At 40.2% G+C, this 24126-nt stretch overlaps 1 protein-coding gene across 1 annotated transcript in view; it reads left to right on the forward strand.

Annotated features, from left to right (window-relative positions):
• Positions 1 to 5121: 5121 nt before the first annotated feature.
• The window catches only part of kif5aa (kinesin family member 5A, a), an 87977-nt gene continuing 68972 nt past the window's right edge, over positions 5122 to 24126 (forward strand). Inside the window, exons 1-7 of the mRNA XM_060931707.1 lie at positions 5122 to 5250; positions 7990 to 8077; positions 9552 to 9625; positions 10408 to 10512; positions 15064 to 15112; positions 15219 to 15274; positions 15359 to 15446. Of these exons, the coding sequence (XP_060787690.1) occupies positions 5122 to 5250; positions 7990 to 8077; positions 9552 to 9625; positions 10408 to 10512; positions 15064 to 15112; positions 15219 to 15274; positions 15359 to 15446 (589 nt within the window). The remainder of the gene's footprint in view (positions 5251 to 7989; positions 8078 to 9551; positions 9626 to 10407; positions 10513 to 15063; positions 15113 to 15218; positions 15275 to 15358; positions 15447 to 24126) is intronic.

Raw genomic sequence — 24126 nt, forward strand, 5'->3', positions numbered from 1 at the left:
TGAGTTGGGCTGAGTCGAGCTGAGTGGGGCTGTTGGAGTTGCATTTCGACTACAACCGCGCTGAACTGTGCTGGCTGGAAGTGGGTGGACACATTGGGTGGAGTTAGCGAAAGTGGGTGGACGTCACGTGATGTCGTTAGGCGGCGCAAACAGTGACATCAGTGACCTTTTAAGTGGTAGTCTCACGACCCGGATAGTAAACAATAAACATGGAGGACATGGAGTCGTTAGTGTTGCTGGTCTTGATGCTGTGGCTTGTTGTCACCGACAACGCCAACAGATACTGGCAAGAGCGTATAGATGAGGAGAGGCGCATAAGGCTTCAGAAATTCTCGTAATTCTTCTTCTTCCGGGTTTACGATGTTTACAGATCCCAGCGTGCTCGCGGGGCGTGTGAGGACACTCCTCCTCACCAATCAGTGCACAGGGGAGTGTCTCCTCACGCCCCTAGCCCCACTCGGCTCGGTTTGGCTCGCTTCAGCCCCACTCCAAAACCGTGCGAGTTTTGGGTGCTGAGCAGGGCTGAAGCGAGCTTAGTCGCGCCGCTCTGAGGTAGTCGAAACGCGAGCCGTGTCGGGCTGAAGTGAGCTGAAGCGAGCTGAAGTGAGCTGAAAAAGGGTAGTGGAAAAGGGCCATAACAGATTTAAAAGCTCCTTTGTCCCTCATTCCATTAGACTGTACAACTCCTCTCTGGGGAGGAGGGGTAACAGGAGGACAGAGGACGGGAAGGAGCAGTAGCCTAGCCTGACAAAAAGCAATACTGGACAATGTGCAATATAAATGTGCAATACCTCTCCTGCTAGATTTTTTTCCATATTTTATTTTTTATATTTGTAAAGTATATGTTAATGTGGCAGCGGGGGCATGGCCAAGCAGCAGTCTGTGAATGGAGGGCGGGGTCGGGGAAGGTAAGTGGCTAAGTCATTACACCTGGTGTCAATTTGTGTGTGTGTGTGTGTGTGTGTGTGTGTGTGTGTGTGTGTGTGTGTGTGTGTGTTTGTTGCAGGGATGGAGTATAAAGGGAGGGGGAGAGGAGAGAAGAATTTCGCCCCCGGCCAGGACATGTGTGTGTGACTGTGTGAGTAAGAGAAGCTGAAAAGCTGATGATAGACCGCAAAATAAAGTGTCTGTGTGAACTCGAACTCTCGCCTGCCGTGCTTCTGTGCTCCACCCACATTGGGGATTACTACAGTTAATAATTAATTTATCTAGAAGTTTTCTCTATTTTCTTTCTCTGTTTATTCTGTAATGATGCTGCTGGAATTTTAATTTTCCTGAGGGAACCCTCCCAAAGGGATCAATAAAGTTTTATCTATCTATCTATCTATCTATCTATCTATCTATCTATCTATCTATCTATCTATCTATCTATCTATCTATCTATCTATCTAACCAGATTTCAGATCTTCAGATGGAAGACAAGAAACCAATGTAAAAGAAAAATCGCTTACCTTCCATGTGGAGATCCCAGCCATGAGCCCCCAGAACACTCTTAGGTTTTGATCTGTCTGTACTGAAGGAATTGACAAAGTATGATCTAGGAATGGCAGCACGGTGGTGTAGTGGTTAGCACTGTCACCTCACAGCAAGAAGGTCCTGGGTTCAAGCCCAGTGGCCGACGAGGGCCTTTCTGTGTGGAGTTTGTATGTTCTCCCTGTGTCTGCGTGGGTTTCCTCCGGGTGCTCCGGTTCCCCCCCCCCCCCCCCCCCCAGTCCAAAGACATGTAGATTAGGCTAATTGGCCTAAATTGACCATAGGTGTGAATGTGAGTGTGAATGGTTGTTTGTCTCTATGTGTCAGCCCTGTGATGACCTGGCAACTTGTCCAGGGTGTACCTTGCCTCTCGCCCATAGTCAACTGGGATAGGCTCCAGCTTGCCTGCGACCCTGTACAGGATAAGCAGCTACAGATAATGGATGGATGGATGGATGGATGGATGGATGGATGGATGGATGGATGGATGGATGGATGACCTAGGAATGTAGACCTCTGCTGCCTAAGAGATTCTGCCTCATGGATTGATCTGTGAGCAAACAGACACAGCTGCTCAGAGATGTTTCTCAGCTTATTGTAGGACAAACGTAAGTATATATTCACATTCAAGGGTGTGTTGTAGCTATGTGATATGATTTAATTGACATAGCTAAGTTATCTATGTACAACATAAATGGGTGATTAAGCATTACATCACTGGTCTAGATCATTATGTATCATTACATCACCTTTCAGGGCCCGTCTTATGAAAAGAAGAAAGACATTACTGGTCAACATAACCTTCAATAAGCGAAGAGCAGAATGTGTGAGCAAAGATAAATCTCAAGGATTTAACTAACAAAAATAAGTAGCAATCAGGGGCACCTCTACCAGTCTCAAAAACAAGTAGCAATCAGACCAGCCTGTACCAGTTTCAAGCATGCCAGACAAATATTTTTTATCAGTTCCTCCCCCCAGTGTTATCTCTTGTGGACTTGTCCTTTAGCAGTAATCAGGCAGTGTGCATTCATGTGTTTTGGAGGAGTGGCTTTGGATGGAACACTGAACGGGTAGGGGAGGGGGGTATTTTGGTTGGATAATTTCAAAATCTAGCTTACTCTTGTTGGTTTCTCCAAAATGACCTAACCTGCATTTAAAATGTAAGTTTGGCTTGTTTTCGATTCACTTGCACAGGAATGGATGCGGTTAAAAATTGTACTTAAGGGAGCCACTAGATGTCCTCAGAAACATTTGTGTTCAGTTTTCAACCCTTGTTACTACTTCCACCCATAGATCAATGCTGAACACATGCTGTTGGGTTATGTGCAGAACCTCATGTGTTAGGTTGCTTTTAAAACCCAAAGACTCATTATGACCAAGCGATGGGTTATTTTACCCTTATTTATGAAATGAGTTACACTTAACTCCACATTTGTGTTTGTGACGGACAAGGATGTTTTTATTTTTTATTTAAAATTTTTAGGAGAGATCTCATCTCATCTCATCCCATCTCATCTATCCCGTACTCTGGACAACCGTTGGGGCACCACTAAAGATGTGGCAACCAGTTCTCTCCATTCCTTTCTCTGTTCCGCCTTTCTCAGGGTGTTGCTGAGTTTCAGGCCTGTCCATTCTGTGATGTTGTCCTCCCATCTCTTTCTTTCTCTGCCTCTTTTTCTTCCTCCTTGGACAGTGCCTTGCAGGATTGTCTTTGCAAGCCCTTCTGATCTTGTGACATGCCCATACAATTTCAATTTTCGCTTTAAGTTCATGGGACATACTTATTTCTTTGTTCTCACAGTAGCCTATGTAAATTAGTATATTGAAAAATGCATGCAGCGTGTTAACAAATTAAGAACAGCAACACTTTTTCCTACCATGTGTGAGCACTATTCCTACTATTCCTATTATGTGTGAGGCATTTATAGTGAGGGAATGATGTTACTATGCCGTTCAACCCCTATGCTCAGTTCAACATTCTCTTAAATGTCCCCCTTGCACAGTGCTGAGTTCCGAGAAAGCATGATTCAGAAGAGGTTCATGTTTCAGAGAATCACACAATCTGATACAAATGCATGCATCACCACGCAGGGGTGAGACCCACATGGCCATCACCGCACCCTTCTCTTCCAACCCCTGCACCCCATCCTAACCTTTACCATAGACTGATCTTAATATTTAGCTCACCGACAGAATAAATGAATTATATGTGAACACTGCAGGTGATAATTCAAAACAGGGTATTTTGTTACTATGAGTTACCCAATAGGCCATATTTCGCTCCACTGAACTCTTTGCTTTGTCATCGTCGTGGAGCTGCATGATCACGGCCTGTGTATGAGGTTGCCAGATTGACCTATTACATTTACTGCCTATATTTAAAATTACACTGGAACGTAAAAATGTCTTGTCATGCTGAGATAAAATCTCGACATTCTGAGGAGTTACAGCTTGCTCGGTTTATTAACGTGCTTCTTATTGCTGCATTTTTCAGTTTAGAGAATTATGCAAAACAGCCTGTGTACAGCTAAAACAGAAGATATCTTCCCTTGTAAATTAAAAACTCTTTTAACATTAAATTTTAAAAGAGAGAATTACACTACCGTTCAAAAGTTTGGGGTCACCCAGACAATTTTGTGTTTTCCATGAAAAGTCACACTTTTATTTACCACCATAAGTTGTAAAATGAATAGAAAATATAGTCAGGACATTTTTCTGGCCATTTTGAGCATTTAATCGACCCCACAAATGTGATGCTCCAGAAACTCAATCTGCTCAAAGGAAGGTCAGTTTTATAGCTTCTCTAAAGAGCTACACTGTTTTCAGCTGTGCTAACATGATTGTACAAGGGTTTTCTAATCATCCATTAGCCTTCTGAGGCAATGAGCAAACACATTGTACCATTAGAACACTGGAGTGATAGTTGCTGGAAATGGGCCTCTATACACCTATGGAGATATTGCACCAAAAACCAGACATTTAGTAGAATTTAGCTAGAATAGTAATTTACCACATTAGCAATGTATAGAGTGTATTTCTGATTAGTTTAAAGTGATCTTCATTGAAAAGAGCAGTGCTTTTCTTTCAAAAATAAGGACATTTCAAAGTGACCCCAAACTTTTGAACGGTAGTGTAAGTAAGCAGGATCTGTTCTTTTGAAATTTTCTTTGTTTAAAGTTCTGTTGGGAGGATTTTTAAACAATACATGGAGAAGGTTGTTTCTGATTATCTGGCAACCCCGAGTGGCGCTGTACGCGCAGCAGACCGCACCCTGGCCTCCGCATCCGCTATAAACCGAGCGCAGCATCCTTCGCAGCATCATCTGCTAACAGACCGCCATCTCGCGCAGCCTGCCCACACAAAAAGACCAGCAGCAGAAAAAAAAAAACATCCGACTATTTTTGGGGTTGAAAACATTATTTTTCCAGCTTTATCCACAAGTGAAAGTCAGAGCTGAGAATTTGCCCACTTCTTCCAGCGGCTCTGAAATAACCTCTCAAGCTCCTGCTTACGGTTTCATCCGGATATTTAGAGACTGCGAGTGTTTGCGACGTTTAAGGACCTTCCTTTTCCCTGCTACATTTTTGCTTTGAATCACAAAATTCCCAGTTTGTTTTTTACATATCTGTTCCAGAACGGTTTTCCAGGATGACCGAGCCTGTCGCAGAGTGCAACATCAAGGTGCTGTGTCGCTTTCGTCCTCTGAATCAGGCCGAGATTCTGCGAGGAGACAGATTTCTCCCCACGTTTCAAGGAGACGACACTGTCAGCATCGGGGTATGGCTTCTGTTCCACCCAAACCATCATTTCATAGGCTAAATTACAAAGGGTTTTATTATTGTTGTTAAGAATATTTTTATTAAGAGGCCGTGCTCGTCCTGGAAATCAGTCCAAAAAAAAAAATCAGTCCAGATGACGTCATAATCTTTCTTTTATTTACCTTTAGTATAACGGTATTTTGATTGGTATGTGTTTGTTGCGTTTATAGGCTGTGTTTGTAATATGCAGTAGCCTATAACATGGGCTTGTTTTCCACCTTGCAGTGAGGCTGGATTTTGGCAGCACTACATTGCTCTAGGCCTTGTCCTTGGTTCTGTTTGACGTTTACGACAGGGCATTAAGGCCGTTGTAGGTTGAAAAGAAAAAAAACGACGCTGAGACAGAAGGGGAAAAAAACCCTCAGAATTTCTGAGATTAAAGTCGAATATTTACGAGGGGGAAAAAAATAGGATATTCTCCAAGATCATAGGTGGTGCAGTGGTTAGTGCTGTCACCTCACAGCAAGAAGGTTCTGGGTTCGAGCCTGTGGCTGACTGGGGTTTGCATCTTCTCCTCATGCCTGCATGGGTTTCCTGTGGGTGCTCTGGTTTCCTCACACAGTCCAAAGACATGCAGGTTAGGTTAAGTGGTGGCTCTAAATTGACCATAGGTGTGAGTGTGAATGGTTGTTTGTCTCTGTGTCAGCCCTGCGATGACCTGGCGACTTGTCCAGGGTATACCCCGCCTCTCACTCATAGTTAGCTGGGATAGGCTCCAGCTTGCCTGCGACCCTGTAGAACAGGATAAGCGGCTAGATAATGGATGGATGGAAGGTGGTGCAGTGGTTAGTGCTGTCACCTCACAGCAGAAAGGTTCTGGGTTCGAGCCTGTGGCTGACTGGGGTTTGTATCTTCTCCTCGTGCCTGCATGGGTTTCCTCTGGGTGCTCTGGTTTCCTCACACAGTCCAAAGACATGCAGGTTAGTTCAATTGGACAATCAAGTTATAAATTGCCCATCGGTGTGAGTGTGAATTGCTGTTTGTCTCCCTGTAATAGACTGGCAGGATGTACCCTGCCTCTTGCCTGATGCTGGGTGGGATTGGCCCCAGCTTCCCCATAACCCACAATGAATAAGCGGTAGAATGAATGAATATAAAGTCATAAATTTGGGAGGAAAGAAATTCTGAGATTAAAAAGGCACACATTTATGAGGAAAAAAAATCTTGGAAAAATGGTGTTTTTGTCAAGGAGTGACATCACTTCATTGTGCAAGGCTGGAGCAACGTCATCTGACCCACACAATGTCATCAGACCACAGTCACAAATTTCTGACTTTTAAATCTTGGAATTTCTGAGTTTTTCTCTCAGAGGTGGGTTTTTTTTTTTTGCGTGCAAATTTATGACTTTATAGTCTTAGACAATATCTCATCTTTTCTCATAAATGTCTGACTTTAATCTTGGAAATTCTGAGGGGTTTTTTTTCCTCAGAATTTTTTTCTTTTTTTCTTCTGCCTCAGCTCTGTTTTTATTTAACCTACAATGGCCCTATGTCATTGTACAGTTTAAATATTGTGTCATAGAATGTTAATCATATTCATTTACTCATGTATACAAGATATCTTTGTTTCACTGTTTAGACTTGAAAATGTAGCTCTCTTAAATGAGCTTTAGAATATAATAAGCAGTGCAATCAGGGATGTTTAAAAAAAAGGATGACCTCAAATGTTTGGCTTAATTAAGTAATGCAGTTGAAAAGGGGGTGGGGAAAAACAAAACAAGAAAGTGCATCCAGATATAGATCAGGTTTGTTGAATCTAGTGCATTTAATTTAATGCTGTTATTAATTCGTATGAATGAATTAGATTGAGGGAGGGTGGATAGTGAGGTTGGGAGGGCAGCAGTAATAAGACAGTACTGTGCAGATGCCCAATGTTGTAGATCCTGTTTTATTTAGGAGTAAAATTGTTGCATTGAATTAGCCAAAGCTTATTCGTTTCAAATGAGACCTGCTCCCTGCATGGATCTCATCTCATCTCATTATCTTTAGTCACTTTATCCTGTTCAGGATCCTGACTGTGCAACTGTCAGTGCACAGTCAAGGTAAACTTGCGCATGTGCACATGGACTTCCTCTGTCTGCTTGACTACATGAAGTGTGCGATTTCATGCACATTATTTACTAGGAAATCCCCTAAAATTAATTGACTTCCCAACCACAGAATGGCCTGATACTCATCTCATCTAATTATCTCTAGCCGCTTTATCCTGTTCTACAGGGTCGCAGGCAAGCTGGAGCCTATCCCAGCTGACTACGGGCGAAAGGCAGGGTACACCCTGGACAAGTCGCCAGGTCATCACAGGGCTGACACATAGACACAGACAACTATTCACACTCACATTCACACCTACGGTCAATTTAGAGTCACCAGTTAACCTAACCTGCATGTCTTTGGACTGTGGGGGAAACCGGAGCACCCGGAGGAAACCCACGCGGACACGGGGAGAACATGCAAACTCCACACAGAAAGGCCCTCGTCGGCCACGGGGCTCGAACCCGGACCTTCTTGCTGTGAGGTGACAGCGCTAACCACTACACCACCGTGCCACCCCCTGCATGGATAGGCATTGGAATTGATTATGAAATCTAGATGCAGAAAATAGACAGGATAATGTGGTTCTCTTGGTTGAATATATTGTATGGTAGGTCTTAATGCATGTATGTGATTTGTTTGAATGGCTTTGGCTCTTGTGTCTTTAGGGGAAGTCCTATTCATTTGATCGTGTGTTTCCCACCAACACCACCCAAGAGCAAGTCTACAACACCTGTGCCAAGCAAATTGTTAAAGGTAAGGCCAAAATGGTGATAATGCTAATATGAAAACAATCATGGTGATATCATAATGGTGAAATAATGGTGATAATGCTAACATGAAAACAACATAAAATAAAAAAGTTATTCTGTTTGTTTTAATATTTATTGGTTGTGTTTTGTGTGTTGTTGTTTTTTTGTCACGTTTGAGTAAATGAGCTTAATTGATGTTCAGTTTTTTTAATCATTAAGTGTTATTTGGTTGCCCTCAGGGAGAACACTTAAAGGTTCTCTGTAGAACCTAATAATTACATCCTATACAATCCAATTTAGTAAGCAGAAAGCTTTAAACTGATCAAAAATAAAAAGCTTTGAAGAACCCTTATAAAACACTCAAAGATTTTCAAGGGTTCTTTGAATAGTTCAGTCTTTTTTTATTTCCTAAAGTGATTTGACTTGAAGCTCTCTTTGATCAGGAACACTCTACTGTCGGGCCCTAAATAGAAATTCTTTGTTACGGAGCTCTGTATAGAACCTTTACTAATGTCCTTTGAAGACCAAGCCAAGAACCATCCTACATTTAGTCTTTTTTCTCAAGGGCTATATAGATTTTACTGGACTTTTCTAATATGTTTGAATAGCATTGTACATTTTATAGTATATATGCATATAAGAATAACAGATCAATATCCCAAGTGCAGTAGCACTGGAAATTTTACATGTGTGTAGTGATTAGGGACTGAGCCGCTGTGTGTGTGATCTCAGTGCATGTCAGGCATGCGCGTCACTTACCACTTGCAAGTGGAAGGATGGCAAGCCTAAAGACAATCATAACTACACAATGGGCAGTATTTGCATCAGTATTTGCAGTATTTTCATACTTTTATACTCTTTAATGAAAGGTGATACAAGGCGGAAGTCCGCGCCGTTTTTCAGCAGTCGCGTCACATGACCAACGCCAGCGAATCAGGAAGGTGGATGTCACAGTGACGTTGTCCAATGACGACGCCAGCTAGAGCTCAGCACAGCGTATCCGCGTATTCTCAATGCTTACACAGCACCGGACCAGACACGATCTGGATTGAATACGTGGACCCTGGCGGATTCCCGTTTCCCGGCGTTTCCAGGCGTTTTAATGTAAACGGACAGTGCATCCGCGAAGAAAACGAGACAGATACGGTCTAATGTAAACTTGGCCTAAATCTATGAGATCTATGACTCATCAGTCAATCTGATTTTAGGATGGTCTCATCACTTAGGTAATGATGATTCAACCATACAGCTTACCATAAATGGAGAAATTAATGACCAAATGCCAGTGCAAATACATCATTGCATTGTGCTGAATTAACGAAGCTATCAGAATGCTAAACTGCCTGCATATAAATCTTGTTACTTTATTCAAGTCAGCTATGTCCAAGGCAATAATTAAAAGATGGATGGTTTAATTTTCTGGATTTTGTGTGTGTGTGTGTGTGTGTGTGTGCGCGCGTGCACACTCACTCATTCAGATGTACTGGGCGGCTACAATGGCACTATCTTTGCTTATGGACAAACATCTTCTGGAAAGACCCACACCATGGAGGTAAGAGACCATTTAGACTGCTTCTTAAGTACAGTGCTATTACCACCCCACAACTGATCATTTTCCTATAAACACACATCCCCAAATCTTTTATTCTTCTTATCCCACAGCATTCTGTCAAAAATTAAAATATTTCTATTTATTAACAAGGAATCATAATTCTGATTTGTATATAATTACATTTCATGCTGTGAAACATCCATGAAATAAGCTCCCATTATCGCTTTCACTATAAAGAGCTATAAACAGCTGTTCCTTTATTTAAACCAGCTTTTATTTTTGCTCTCAATTTTGAAGTTAATAAGACAAAAAAAAATGCAACTTGACAAATAACTGAGTAACAACTTTACCTCAGACACTGACACTAACTGTGTCCTCTTAAATAAGCACCTCCTGACTGAGGTTTTCACCAGAACAATGTCTGTGTTTTTCCTTGCTCAATAACAACACTGTTTATTAATTAATATTAGAACACCCAATTTAATATAAACCTGGGATTTCCCTTGCACCTGACATTGTGTCATAGCCTTTGCGGATATGGAAAATTAATTAGCATTTCTGATCAATCATAGTCGAGAAATTAACAGCATTGTGATATAATTAGATTCAATGCATTGTTATAATGAGTGCTTCAAGAAAATAATACACATTGAGATTTTGTGTTTTTGTGAATCCAAATGGCAGAATCTAAAACCAAGTTCATATTGAAATATGAACATAATCAATACTAAATATATTGACCTGATTTGTTCTAAATAACACATTCTCTCTCTGTTCTTCAGGGCAGTCTGCATGACCCTCAGCAGATGGGAATCATACCCCGCATTGCTGAGGATATTTTCAACCATATTTTTTCCATGGATGAAAACCTAGAGTTCCACATTAAGGTAAACACACACACACACACACACACACACACACACACACACACACACACACACAAAAAAAAAAAAAACAAGCACACTTGTTTTGCCATCCTTCAAAAAGCCTTCTATTGACTTTTGCATTAATTAATGCTTCCAATCAGTGCTATGCCTACATCTAACCTTAACCCTAACCTTACATAACCTTACATTACCAAAAGGAAACTATACAAAAAAAAAGATGCAGCTTTGGTACCAGCTAAATGTCCCCACAAGGTCAAAACTGTCAAAAGGTCAAAGCCAAGATATATGTATGCGTGCACGCGTGTGTGTGTGTATTCTATCCACAGTCACTGGATATGAACACTCGCATGCTCTGATTGGCTACTCTACTACCAGGATATCAGCTCATATACCGTGAGTAGAGAAAAACAAAATGGTAGAACACATCAAGTCAGATATCACTTTGTTATCAAGTATGTAAAGAAAACCAGACTTGGCTAGAAGAATATAGTCCCATCCCACCCACCCCCATCTCCTGTTCCACACTCCTGCCCAGTCAGTAGCGTTAATGCACCTTGGAAATGACGGAGCATGTTACTGAACCAACCGAGGACGAAATAAAAACTCTACTCGAAAACAAATCCCCCAAAAATAAAAAAAGCAACAAAATATGGAATGCAAGTATTTTATTATAGCATTTTCCACAAATTGACTCTCCTGTCATTTTGCCAGTTTGTTTACATTCTAAGTGAAAATGAGCTCATATACCGTGAGTAGAGAAAAACAAAATGGTGGAACACATCAAGTCAGATATCACTTTGTTATCAAGTATGTAAAGAAAACCAGACTTGGCTAGAAGAATATAGTCCCATCCCACCCACCCCCATCTCCTGTTCCACACTCCTGCCCAGTCAGTAGCGTTAATGCACCTTGGAAATGACGGAGCATGTTACTGAACCAACCGAGGACGAAATAAAAACTCTACTCGAAAACAAATCCCCCAAAAATAAAAAAAGCAACAAAATATGGAATGCAAGTATTTTATTATAGCATTTTCCACAAATTGACTCTCCTGTCATTTTGCCAGTTTGTTTACATTCTAAGTGAAAATGAGTTTGTCGGACGTTTTGTATAAAGTTTTTATTTATTGAATTTGCAAAAAATAAAAATGCTCCGTTTCTCAGAATCCATTGAATAAAACAGTTATTCCACTCAATCTCATTGTACATGCCTATTTTATATATACTGTATATAAAATCGTGTTCTCCCCAGGATTAAAATAAAGCCTGAACTTTTGGGTAGCCACAGGTCAAAATTTTTAAAAAAAAGGATAAAAAAGGGAGCCCATTTGGTGGCATCTGGTGACTTTTAGGAGCATTTTATGGTGGTACTGACACTGTCACTTTTTACTGTTAACATGGTTGAAAAGGTTGCTACAAAGGAGGTCTGTGATGCTGTGGTTTGCAGCAATGGGGTTCACATGAGCAATAAATAAAGTCATCATCTGACAACAGTGTAGTATCCAATAATGCTGTTTTATTAATTATGAGTTCTGTTGCAGTTAAATAATAATACCCCCTGCAGACTGCATTTACTGCACAAATGCTACACAATCTTGAGTAGCACCTTTATTTGTAGGCCTACTTAATACTTCAAACACCTTTAAGCACCTTAACAAAAGCACCTTAGAATAAACAACATGTTTGAGCAATAATACTGCTACTAGTACACATATGGATGGTGTAAACCATAAAAGACAGTTCTTGAAACAAGCACTAAGTCGGGGGTAATTATATAACACTGAGGTGGTAAACTGGATGATCTGTCCTAATCTAATAATAATAATAACGTAGCTTGTCACACAAGGATGATATCTTGATGTGCAAACCGAATATACACCCTTTGGCTTTGAGGCCTTCCAAGAATAATAAAGTACTGCATTTACCATTCACGTTTAGGCTAATAACATTATTTTTTAAGAACATTTATTCTTTCATCATTATATTTTCACCACTCTTAGTTATTTTAGAATAAAAGTTACCTTTCCCATTGAGTACCTCCCTAAGCTAGAGAAGCTCCTTTAGCCAGTTTTCATGAAAACCAGACGTCCTTTGCTTGGCCCTTTTTTGCCCTCTGGTGGCCTATCATCTTCAGTTTCGGACTGATCTACTGTGTCAACAACATCTTCGGTTTCACTTCTTTCCTCTTCTCTTTCTGGCTCTTCTGTCCTACTCTCATTTAGCTGTCGAAAATATTAATCTATGGGGCGCTGAGCGCCATTCCCGCCTCTTTTCAGCATGACTGAAATGTGGAGATGCATACCCACTACACAAAAACCATAAACCATGATCTCGCCCGTGCACTGAAGCATCATGGTACCAGTGCAGCAGCAAAGTGATTGAGGGCGTTTGTTATGATTGGGGATTTCCCAAGGGTATTTCCGGTCTGCCTGAGTGCATCATGGCAGCAAACTGGCCCTAAACACTGATTTTCCTTCAAAATATACCCCAAACATCACAAGGCAGGAATCTGACATGATCTTTTAGCAGGTGTCAGAGCAAAAAATAGCGTGTCAGCAAATTTAAAGCATGTCAGCATGAAATTAAATCGTGTCAGCCCCAACGCTCTGGGGAGAAAAAACTATATATATACAGTGGTGCTTGAAAGTTTGTGAACCCTTTAGAATTTTCTATATTTCTGCATAAATATGACCGAAAACATCATCAGATTTTCACGCAAGTCCTAAAAGTAGATAAAGAGAACCCAGTTAAACAAATGAGACAAAAATATTATACTTGGTTATTTATTTATTGAGAAAAATTATCCAATATTACATATCTGTGAGTGGCAAAAGTATGTGAACCTTTGCTTTCAGTATCTGGTGTGACCCCCTTGTGCAGCAATAACTGCAACTAAACATTTGCGGTAAGTGTTGATCAGTTCTGCACACCGGCTTGGAGGAATTTTAGCCCGTTCCTCTGTACAGAACAGCTTCAACTCTGGGATGTTGGTGGGTTTCCTCACATGAACTGCTCCCTTCAGGTCCTTCCACAACATTTCCACTGGATTAAGGTCAGGACTTTGACTTGGCCATTCCAAAACATTAACTTTATTCTTCTTTAACTATTCTTTGGTAGAACAACTTGTGTGCTTAGGGTTGTTGTCTTGCTGCATGACCCACCTTCTCTTGAGATTCAGTTCATGGACAGATGTCCTGATATTTTCCTTTAGAATTCGCTGGTATAATTCAGAATTCATTGTTCCATCAATGATGGCAAGCCGTCCTGGCCCAGATGCAGCAAAACAGGCCCAAACCATGAATCTACCACTACCATGTTTCACAGATGGGATAAGGTTCTTATGCTGGAATGCAGTGTTTTCCTTTCTCCAAATATAACGCTTCTCATTTAAACCAAAAAGTTCTATTTTGGTCTCATCCATCCACAAACATTTTTCCAATAGCCTTCTGGCTTGTCCACGTGATCTTTATCAAACTGCAGATGAGCAGCAATGTTATTTCTGGAGACCAGTGGCTTTCTCCTTGCAACCCTGCCATGCACACCATTGTTGTTCAGTGTTCTCCTGATGGTGGACTCATGAACATTAACATTAGCCAATGTGAGAGAGGTCTTCAGTTGCTTAGAAGTTACCCTGGGGTCCTTTGTGACCTCGCCGACTCTTACACGCCTTGTTCTTGGAGTGATCTTTGTTGGTCGACCACTCCTGGGGAGGGTAACAATGGTCTTGAATTTCCTCCATTTGTATACAACCTGTCTGACTGTGGATTGGTGGAGTCCAAACTCTTTAGAGATAGTTTTGTAACCTTTTCCAGCCTGATGAACATCAACAATGCTTTTTCTGAGGTCCTCAGAAATCTCCTTTGTTTGTGCCATGATACACTTCCACAAACACGTGTTGTGAAGATCAGACTTTGATAGATCCCTGTTCTTTAAATAAAACAGGGTGCCCACTCACACCTGATTGTCATCCCATTGATTATAAAAACACCTGACTCTAATTTCACCTTCAAATTAACTGCTAATCCTAGAGGTTCACATACTTTTGCCACTCACAGATATGTAATATTGGATAATTTTCCTAAATAAATAAATGACCGAGTATAATATTTGTGTCTCATTTGTTTAACTGGGTTCTCTTTATCTACTTTTACGACTTGCGTGAAAATCTGATGATGTTTTAGGTCATATTTATGCAGAAATATAGAAAATTCTAAAGGGTTCACAAACTTTCAAGCACCACTATATATATATATATATATATATATATATATATATATATATATATATAAAATATATATATATATATATATATATATATATTATATATATATATAAAAATTCTATTATATATTCTGATATATGAGTAGAGTCTAATTGCATATGAAGTTGCATATTTATTGACCAGTAACAGCCACTAATATTTATCTAATTATTGTTATACAGAAAAAAAAATATTCTGGCTCATATCAAGATTCCATTAGAGTTTTGTTTTGCAAATACCACTCTGCTTTACCATCCCCATAAGTATGTTGTATCTGTGTCTCTTTATTAGGTGTCCTACTTTGAGATCTACATGGAAAAGATCCGGGATCTTCTGGATGGTTTGTTTTTTTATGTTACAAAGTTTTGTTTTCTTTTGTTTTGTTTTATACACTACAGCTTTTGGCATTCCATTTTACTTACTTGCTCTTTTCACTTTCTGTGTAGTCACTAAGACCAACCTGTCTGTACATGAGGACAAGAACCGTGTCCCCTATGTTAAGGTAAGCAGCCTCATCCTTTACATCTTAAGATTTTGTATTTGTGATGAAGTTCATATCTGACCACTGCCTGTTACTCCCTTTCAGGGCTGCACTGAACGTTTTGTCTCAAGCCCTGAGGAGGTGATGGATGTGATTGATGAAGGAAAGTCAAACCGCCATGTTGCTGTCACCAGTGAGTCTTTTAACACACTAATTGCAAATTAGTCAGTCAGAGTGGGTGGATTAAATTGGCACTGATAAAGTAACTTATTTGTAACATCAGTTCTTGCTTATCGTATGTGTATAAATGGAGCTAATGAGCAGTCAAAATATTTATAAAAATAGATTTCTTAACAATGTACTTGAGTCCTCTAATATCAGGTGGTAACATGGCATGTGAGAGATTGCATAAGAATTTATGCCAGTTAATCAAAATTCATGGCATCTATTGGTTTCATCATAGACACGATGGTCATCATCAAGTTTTCTACTAAAATATTTTTATGGTACTTTAAAGGGGAACTGAAGGCAACTTTTGTATTATCAAAATTCTATTTATCTCATTTTATAAAATGTAAGAATGCATTTCTGACAGCTATTTTGTCACTGCTATAGCAAGTTATGAGTGTTTGAAATATGCTATGCAATATCAGTCCATATGTCAAGGCAATGGCTGTAAACGAGATTCACTGAGACCTGTGCAAGATCTGTGTGAGACTTCGTAGGATGGAAGTCAAATGTACAGCGGAAATCAAAGTAACCAACATCTGCCAACATTGTTAAAAGACGCGCGCCCTCCTTCGAATGCTGACGTAATCAAACTGGAAGTTTTTCCTGTGTCCGAAATCGCTCCCCACTCACTATATAGGGCACTATATAGTGAGGACACCATTTTGTAGTGCTGTCCGAAACCTTACTGAGGATTACGAAGGAAATGCTCTCAGTATAATATGTATTTATCACAAAAATACATGCATGTATGTATTATTTTGAAAACCCACTAGCCGCCTGATCTGGCACGTTTTAATTGTGCAACAGTAATGACGTAAATACCAGCGGAACAGACTAGTTCTTATCCTGTTGTCTTTCCAACTCTTCTCAGTTAGTTCGAGGTCATATGGAATAATCTCCATGTCACGTACGCGAGGGAGGCAGATGTATGTGCAGAAGTATACAGTTTAATAAAGTGCAGAATATATATACAGTGAGACAATATATACACAGGCAAACAATCCAAAATGGCAGACTAGATCAAAAATGAGAATACAGGCAAAAGGGTCGGTCGAGGCGCAAACAGTACATCAAAGGCTGAGCGAGGATCAAGAACGAGAAACAGGCACAAGGATTGTGAAGCAGGAAATCAAGACAACGGGTAGAAAGGCTCGGTAATGCGTATATGCGTATAGTAATACTTCGCGATGCAAATGCATCAGCACAGTCCTTAAATAGGCAAACACATAGTTCCTTAATTGAGCTCAGGTGCGCCTTGTTCACGGCACGTGTGCTGGAGTCCACTCAGCGCGTGTGCAGCCTGAGGCACGCTTTCAGGTGCACGCGCCACAGAGAGCAGGACTGACACTCCATCACTGATGAAGCTGGCAAATCTTGAAATTAATCTAAATTGGAATGATATGGTGATCTGGCCACTGTGTAAACAGTTTTCAAAATGGCAGCACTGACACTTCACATTTGAAGTCTCACACAAGTCTCGTGAAGATCGCGCGGATAAGCAATGCCTGGTGTGGACCATACGAACTACATTCGACATGGCTAAAAACCAAAAAGGCTGATAAGTGTAATATAATATGCCAATACGAGTCATGATATAAGGTTAATAAAACCAAAAACATAATTGAATAACATGTTAATTAAGAAATAATGTAAGTTTAAAAATGACTTCAGTTCCCCTTTAATAAGTCCATTAACCTTCACAAGAGTTTCTAGAATACCAACAACAAAACAGCCCAAAGCATGAATAATCTATCACTGTATTTTAGAGTGGATGTCATGTGCTCCTTTTAGACAGTATCTTTTTTTTGCCAAAAAAAAAAATTCATAGTTTTTGTGCTCTGAGTCTGTAACAGTCTGCAGGTCATAAGGAAGTGCGTGCCCAAATGTACAGCTGTGCCAGTGACACATGTGGCATGACAGCCAATGTTGCTGTAGTATCTAGGTGTATTATAAGTATATTATAAAATAAACCATTTCAGCTGGTGGTCTCTTCAAGTTACATACAGTACCAGTCAAAAGTTTGGACACAACATACAGGTTACAGGATACAGGTTTTTCTGTATTTTGACTATTTTCTACAATGTAGAACAATACTGGAGACATTAAAACTATGACACAACATATGGAACATATATGGAATTATGTGGTAAACAAAAAACGTTCAAAAACAAATTATGTTTCATATTTTAGATTCTTCAAAGTAGCCACCGTTTACCTTGATGACGCTTTGCACACTATTGGCATTATCATAACCAGCTTCATGAGGGGGGCGGCACAGTGGTGTAGTGGTTAGCGCTGTCGCCTCACAGCAAGAAGGTCCTGGGTTCGAGCCCCGGGGCCGGCGAGGGCCTTTCTGTGTGGAGTTTGCATGTTCTCCCCGTGTCCGCGTGGGTTTCCTCCGGGTGCTCCGGTTTCCCCCACAGTCCAAAGACATGCAGGTTAGGTTAACTGGTGACTCTAAATTAGGTGTGAGTGTGAATGGTTGTCTGTGTCTATGTGTCAGCCCTGTGATGACCTGGCGACTTGTCCAGGGTGTACCCCGCCTTTCGCCCGTAGTCAGCTGGGATGGGCTCCAGCTTGCCTGCGACCCTGTAGAAGGATAAAGCGGCTAGAGATAATGAAATGAGATGAGCTTCATGAGGTAGTCACCTGGAATGCTTTTCAATTAACAGGTGTTCCTAGACAAAAGTTCATTAGTGCAATTTCTTGCCTTCTTAATGCATTTGAGCTCAGACAGTAAACAGTCTTATTTGGCAACTGTAGTAATCCATGTTATATCAAGAACTGCTCAACTAAGTAAAGAGAAATGACAGTCCATCAATACTTAATTAATAAAAATAAAGAAAAACCACTGAATTGGAAGGTGTGTCCAAACTTTTAATTGGTACTGTATGAGAACCAACGCTTCTCCTGATAGGTGATCATACACTCTCGGAATGCCTTTAAAAAGGTTGCTGAGATTAAAAAAGGCACTAAGTTATTTTTGATGCTGCAGCCATCTTATTCAAAAAACAACTACAAATAAGTTCTAAAACTTAGAAGGTGGTATTCAGATGAAACTAACCGATTTGCATGTTACATGACTGTACAGTTATTTGATTTCAGTCTAGCTAACCAGAGATGCATTTGTTGTAATGCCTGTGTTTTAAATCTTATCATGATGCATTCCAGATAAAAGAAAACACATGAAATGTATAAATGTGTTAATGGGGTGAAAGATTGGAAATGGCAGACTTTCACATTAGAGTGTGAATTAAATGATAAAGTGGTTTTCAAAATATACAAAAATCTTATCCAAAGAAATACACACACATTGATGAAAGCTCACATAAACATATAAATTAAGCTCTGTGTTGAAACTGGCCTGCTCCTGTTCGTTAATGATAAGTATAGAGAGTATTTGCATTATCTGTTCTGAGGGGTGTTGGTTGTCATATATAACTTGCCATTTACACTCGTATACTGTGCCAAAAATGTGCCCCAGACCACCAGAAATGGTTAAAAATCTGAACCTGAAATGGTTCAAATGGCCTAAATGCTACATATAATACTTATGGATACTGTAGAAACATTAGCATTGTTTACTAAATTGGTTGCTAGTTATCTGTCTTGTTATTCAGTAGCAGATCATTGGCTACATACTATTGCGTGGTTGAGTGATTTTCCCTTGCAATACAGTGTGCTATAGGGTTGCAAGATGCATCAAGCCTTCAGTAGATTTTTCCATTTTAAAACATGAAAAAAGTTTGATTCCAGAACATTTAATACTGGTCCTTTATTTCACCATGGTGATGTTGACTTCCCTGGACTAATCACATTACACATGCTGATCATAAGAGTGTGCAGCAGCATGAAACGTACAGAGTATAACATGATAAATGCATGGCTAAGATGAATCAACCTGGTTTCCATTCATGCCCACAGCTTGTCGAAAAGACAGAGTGAGATGTTGGAGTATTATGTTCATTGCTATCACCGAAACTGTTAGTTAACATCATCCTCATTATAATAAAATAGAGTGACTTGTTATTTTTTCATCAATTTTTAACATATTACAAATGCAAACATTATTGGTCGTATTTAAATTACTTTAATTTTCCATAGAAAATTTCCACAAAACTTTAAGCACGCATCCTTAAAGACATCCTTAGGCTTTGGAGGATCATAGGAGAAAATATATTACACACTGTAATTATTTGAACTAATATGGACAACATATTGAATTAATTATTACATAATTAAATTAATTAAATTAACAATGTTAAGTTTTATTTTTTGTTAGTGCAATAAAAAGATAAATGAGTTCATAACCTGTAAAGCATAATCTTTTGCCATAGTCTCATATTAGTATTGAAAATCATGATAGTAAAGTTGATACTGGTATCAAAGTCAAAATTCAGGTATTGTGACAACCCAAATGTGCTGTTCTTGGTTTTGTCAGCTAAATTAAATGAATTTCTACTAATATGCACCTTTGGGGTAGCTTGGTTTTCCCTCCATGTAACAAACCCCTTATTCTTTCACGAATCACTGAGTGCTTAATCGAACCATGCTGCATGGCTCATGTGTGTACAGCCAGTGTCCACTGAAGCCAAAGACGAGCAACCACTGCATGCTTACTATCTCAGCATTGACCATCTTAAAAGCAGTGTCTGGCTTAGACATCCCCAGTGCTGACTGCACAGAGATGCTGGTGCTGACACAAAGATGCTGATGCTGAAATGCTCAGCTGGCAGATTTAAGCCTTAATATAGAGTCACATCTGAGCCAAATAGCTGCAGCCTAAACAGCTCACTACTCACATACCTGACAACCGATAAGCATAATAAAGACATCCAGAAAGTTACTTTCTATGTGAATTACTGACCTGGTGGTTCAATCATTCAGAAGCTGAGACCATACAATGGCCAAGTCACATGAACCGCAAAGTGAGATTTGATAGTTCTAAACAGGTCACAGCCATGAATATGCTCTTTTGCACAGTGTTGGTCATTACAGAATGCACTATACAACAGTGTAAGTATTTTATTAAAAGCTTTAGAGGAGGATTTAGACAGAAAGCTGAATTGAACCTGAGCACTGTAACACCTTTCAGTAAATATGACAGCTCATAAGCAGGCCGGGCCACAGACCTGCAATCAATGCCTGCCTTGTATTGCTGGTGGTCCCACCAGACAAAGCACTAGATCCAGATTCATACTGTCAAAGCATTGAATGCAGACAAGCTGATTACATTATAGTGCGAGTTTATGATCTTGCTTCATGTGTGGCAAAATATTAGCTGTTTTACTGTTAGCATTGGAACAGCTGGTCCCTCTGAGCAGGTAGTGATGATACACCTATGCTAGGGTATGGGGAAATTTTCAAATTCCTTTACACATGGTTCTCCAGTGTTGGCACAATCCATACTGCTGAATGTACAAATAAACCCTGCAAAGTCTGTGCCATTCTTTGGGTCTGCCACCAACTAAGCTCTGGATCAGAGAACACAGACTACAGAATCACCAAACAGACCATACATCTGGCACTTTTTAGGTCAATGAAACCTAGTTTGGATTGCTCCCAATCTTCTAGGGTAGACTCTAAACAGCACCCCAATAACACTAAACAGCTTTATGTCCAATTCTACATTTGAACTGGAACTGGGCCCTAAAGACCCTCAATTTCTGCATGCATAGGTTACGATATTGTATATAATCTGTGCTGTGCAACCATGCTGTGGTTTGCATCAGTGGACCTGATGACACCTTTTTCTCATCCCCATTGAGAATGCTAGCAACCTTGCAACCCCAATATGTAGCAGACATTATTATGCTTGCCTCACAGATTCAGCTAGGTTGCTACATGTGTTACTGGCTCTTGTTGAGGATGCTAGGTTTAATAATAACAGCTGCAGAGACAATCCATCTAGACTTGTTGGAATGACAAGTGTTTCAGCAATGGGATATCAGCCTGTGGCCAGACCCCAAACACTTCAAACAGAGGCTTGTCCTTATCTCACTGAGAGGGACACAGGCTCTAGTTTGCTGGAGGCACATGAATTTTTCTTATGACCTTAGAGCAGTGCTCCATTGGAGAGAGTTAGTCATCACAGACACTTACCTATCATACTGGGGAGCAGTTGTGGTGCCACAGGGATACAGGTTCAGGATGGTCCATCTGGTTCTCAAGTCCTTTTTACCAGTTCTGAGACATAGCTGTGTGTTGGTTAGCTCAGCCAGTGCTGTGATGGTCAGCTATACCAACCATCAGGCCAACACAAGGATAATCAGTTTGTACAGAATTTCCTTTGAGGGGGATGGGTTTGGGGGCTATCCTTGGCTAGCCTTACTGAGGACAACAAATCAATTGGGAATGTATAGTACTGTGCAAAGTTCATAGACCACCCTTTTGTTTTCAATTAAATGGCTATTCACTACTTATAGGTACAACCCTGATTCCAAAAAAGTTGGGACAAAGTACAAATTGTAAATAAAAACGGAATGCAATAATTTACAAATCTCAAAAACTGATATTGTATTCACAATAGAACATAGACAACATATCAAATGTCGAAAGTGAGACATTTTGAAATTTCATGCCAAATATTGGCTCATTTGAAATTTCATGACAGCAACACATCTCAAAAAAGTTGGGACAGGGGCAATAAGAGGCTGGAAAAGTTAAAGGTACAAAAAAGGAACAGCTGGAGGACCAAATTGCAACTCATTAGGTCAATTGGCAATAGGTCATTAACATGACTGGGTATAAAAAGAGCATCTTGGAGTGGCAGCGGCTCTCAGAAGTAAAGATGGGAAGAGGATCACCAATCCCCCTAATTCTGCGCCGACAAATAGTGGAGCAATATCAGAAAGGAGTTCGACAGTGTAAAATTGCAAAGAGTTTGAACATATCATCATCTACAGTGCATAATATCATCAAAAGATCCAGAGAATCTGGAAGAATCTCTGTGCGTAAGGGTCAAGGCCGGAAAACCATACTGGGTGCCCGTGATCTTCGGGCCCTTAGACGGCATTGCATCACATACAGGCATACTTCTGTATTGGAAATCACAAAATGGGCTCAGGAATATTTCCAGAGAACATTATCTGTGAACACAATTCACCGTGCCATCCGCCGTTGCCAGCTAAAACTCTATAGTTAAAAGAAGAAGCCATATCTAAACATGATCCAGAAGTGCAGACGTCTTCTCTGGGCCAAGGCTCATTTAAAATGGACTGTGGCAAAGTGGAAAATGGTTCTGTGGTCAGACGAATCAAAATGTGAAGTTCTTTACGGAAATCAGGGATGCCATGTCATTCGGACTAAAGAGGAGAAGGACGACCCAAGTTGTTATCAGCGCTCAGTTCAGAAGCCTGCATCTCTGATGGTATGGGGTTGCATTAGTGTGTGTGGCATGGGCAGCTTACACATCTAGAAAGACACCATCAATGCTGAAAGGTATATCCAGGTTCTAGAGCAACATATGCTCCCATCCAGATGACGTCTCTTTCAGGGAAGACCTTGTATTTTCCAACATGACAATGCCAAACCACATACTGCATCAATTACAGCATCATGGCTGTGTAGAAGAAGGGTCCGGGTACTGAACTGGCCAGCCTGCAGTCCAGATCTTTCACCCATAGAAAACATTTGGCGCATCATAAAACGGAAGATACGACAAAAAAGACCTAAGACAGTTGAGCAACTAGAATCCTACATTAGACAAGAATGGGTTAACATTCCTATCCCTAAACTTGAGCAACTTGTCTCCTCAGTCCCCAGATGTTTACAGACTGTTGTAAAGAGAAAAGGGGATGTCTCACAGTGGTAAACATGGCCTTGTCCCAACTTTTTTGAGCTGTGTTGTTGTCATGAAATTTAAAATCACCTAATTTTTCTCTTTAAATGATACATTTTCTCAGTTTAAACATTTGATATGTCATCTATGTTCTATTCTGAATAAAATATGAAATTTTGAAACTTCCACATCATTGCATTCCGTTTTTATTTGCAATTTGTACTTTGTCCCAACTTTTTTGGAATCGGGGTTGTAGTTTTCTTTACCTTCAAATAATTAACAATAAGTACTGAATAGCCATTCGAGTGAAAAACAAGAGTGTTATCTGACTTTTGCACAGTACTATGCAATGGTAGTCCACTGGGAAACTCTACCACCTACTATCTACTATATTTTTTTTCTCGACCTTCATCTCATTCTTTTCACGTTAGGAATTGTCCCAAGATCATGGTTTCCCTGCTTCTTTCTCCAAGAGCAGATCTAATGCCCCAATTAGACAGAGAGAATGGGCACTCTCAGACAAGTCATCTGTATCTGTGGGTTTGGCCCCTCTGTATGAATTGCCAACTGAGGACCGCAACTGAGCAATCCAGGAAATACTTATGAATGCAAGAGGCCCTAGTTTATGGTTCTTGTATAGTCATGTAGGTGGATTCTGTTCCATGAATGGGTTGTACCTTGTAGACTGGATCTAGTGCAGTGTCAGATTCCCCAAATATTCATTTTTCTCAAGGGGCTGGTAGCCAGCATTCCCCATATATGCTATATACCTCTTCCTTAAGAGCCTGGCATGTGATCTTCCCCTCGTGCTGAAGTTCACGAAAGCCCCTGCTTACAAGTGTATATAAGATGCCAATTTGAC

This window comes from Neoarius graeffei, chromosome 10, assembly GCF_027579695.1.
Source record: "Neoarius graeffei isolate fNeoGra1 chromosome 10, fNeoGra1.pri, whole genome shotgun sequence".
Lineage (NCBI taxonomy): Eukaryota > Metazoa > Chordata > Actinopteri > Siluriformes > Ariidae > Neoarius > Neoarius graeffei.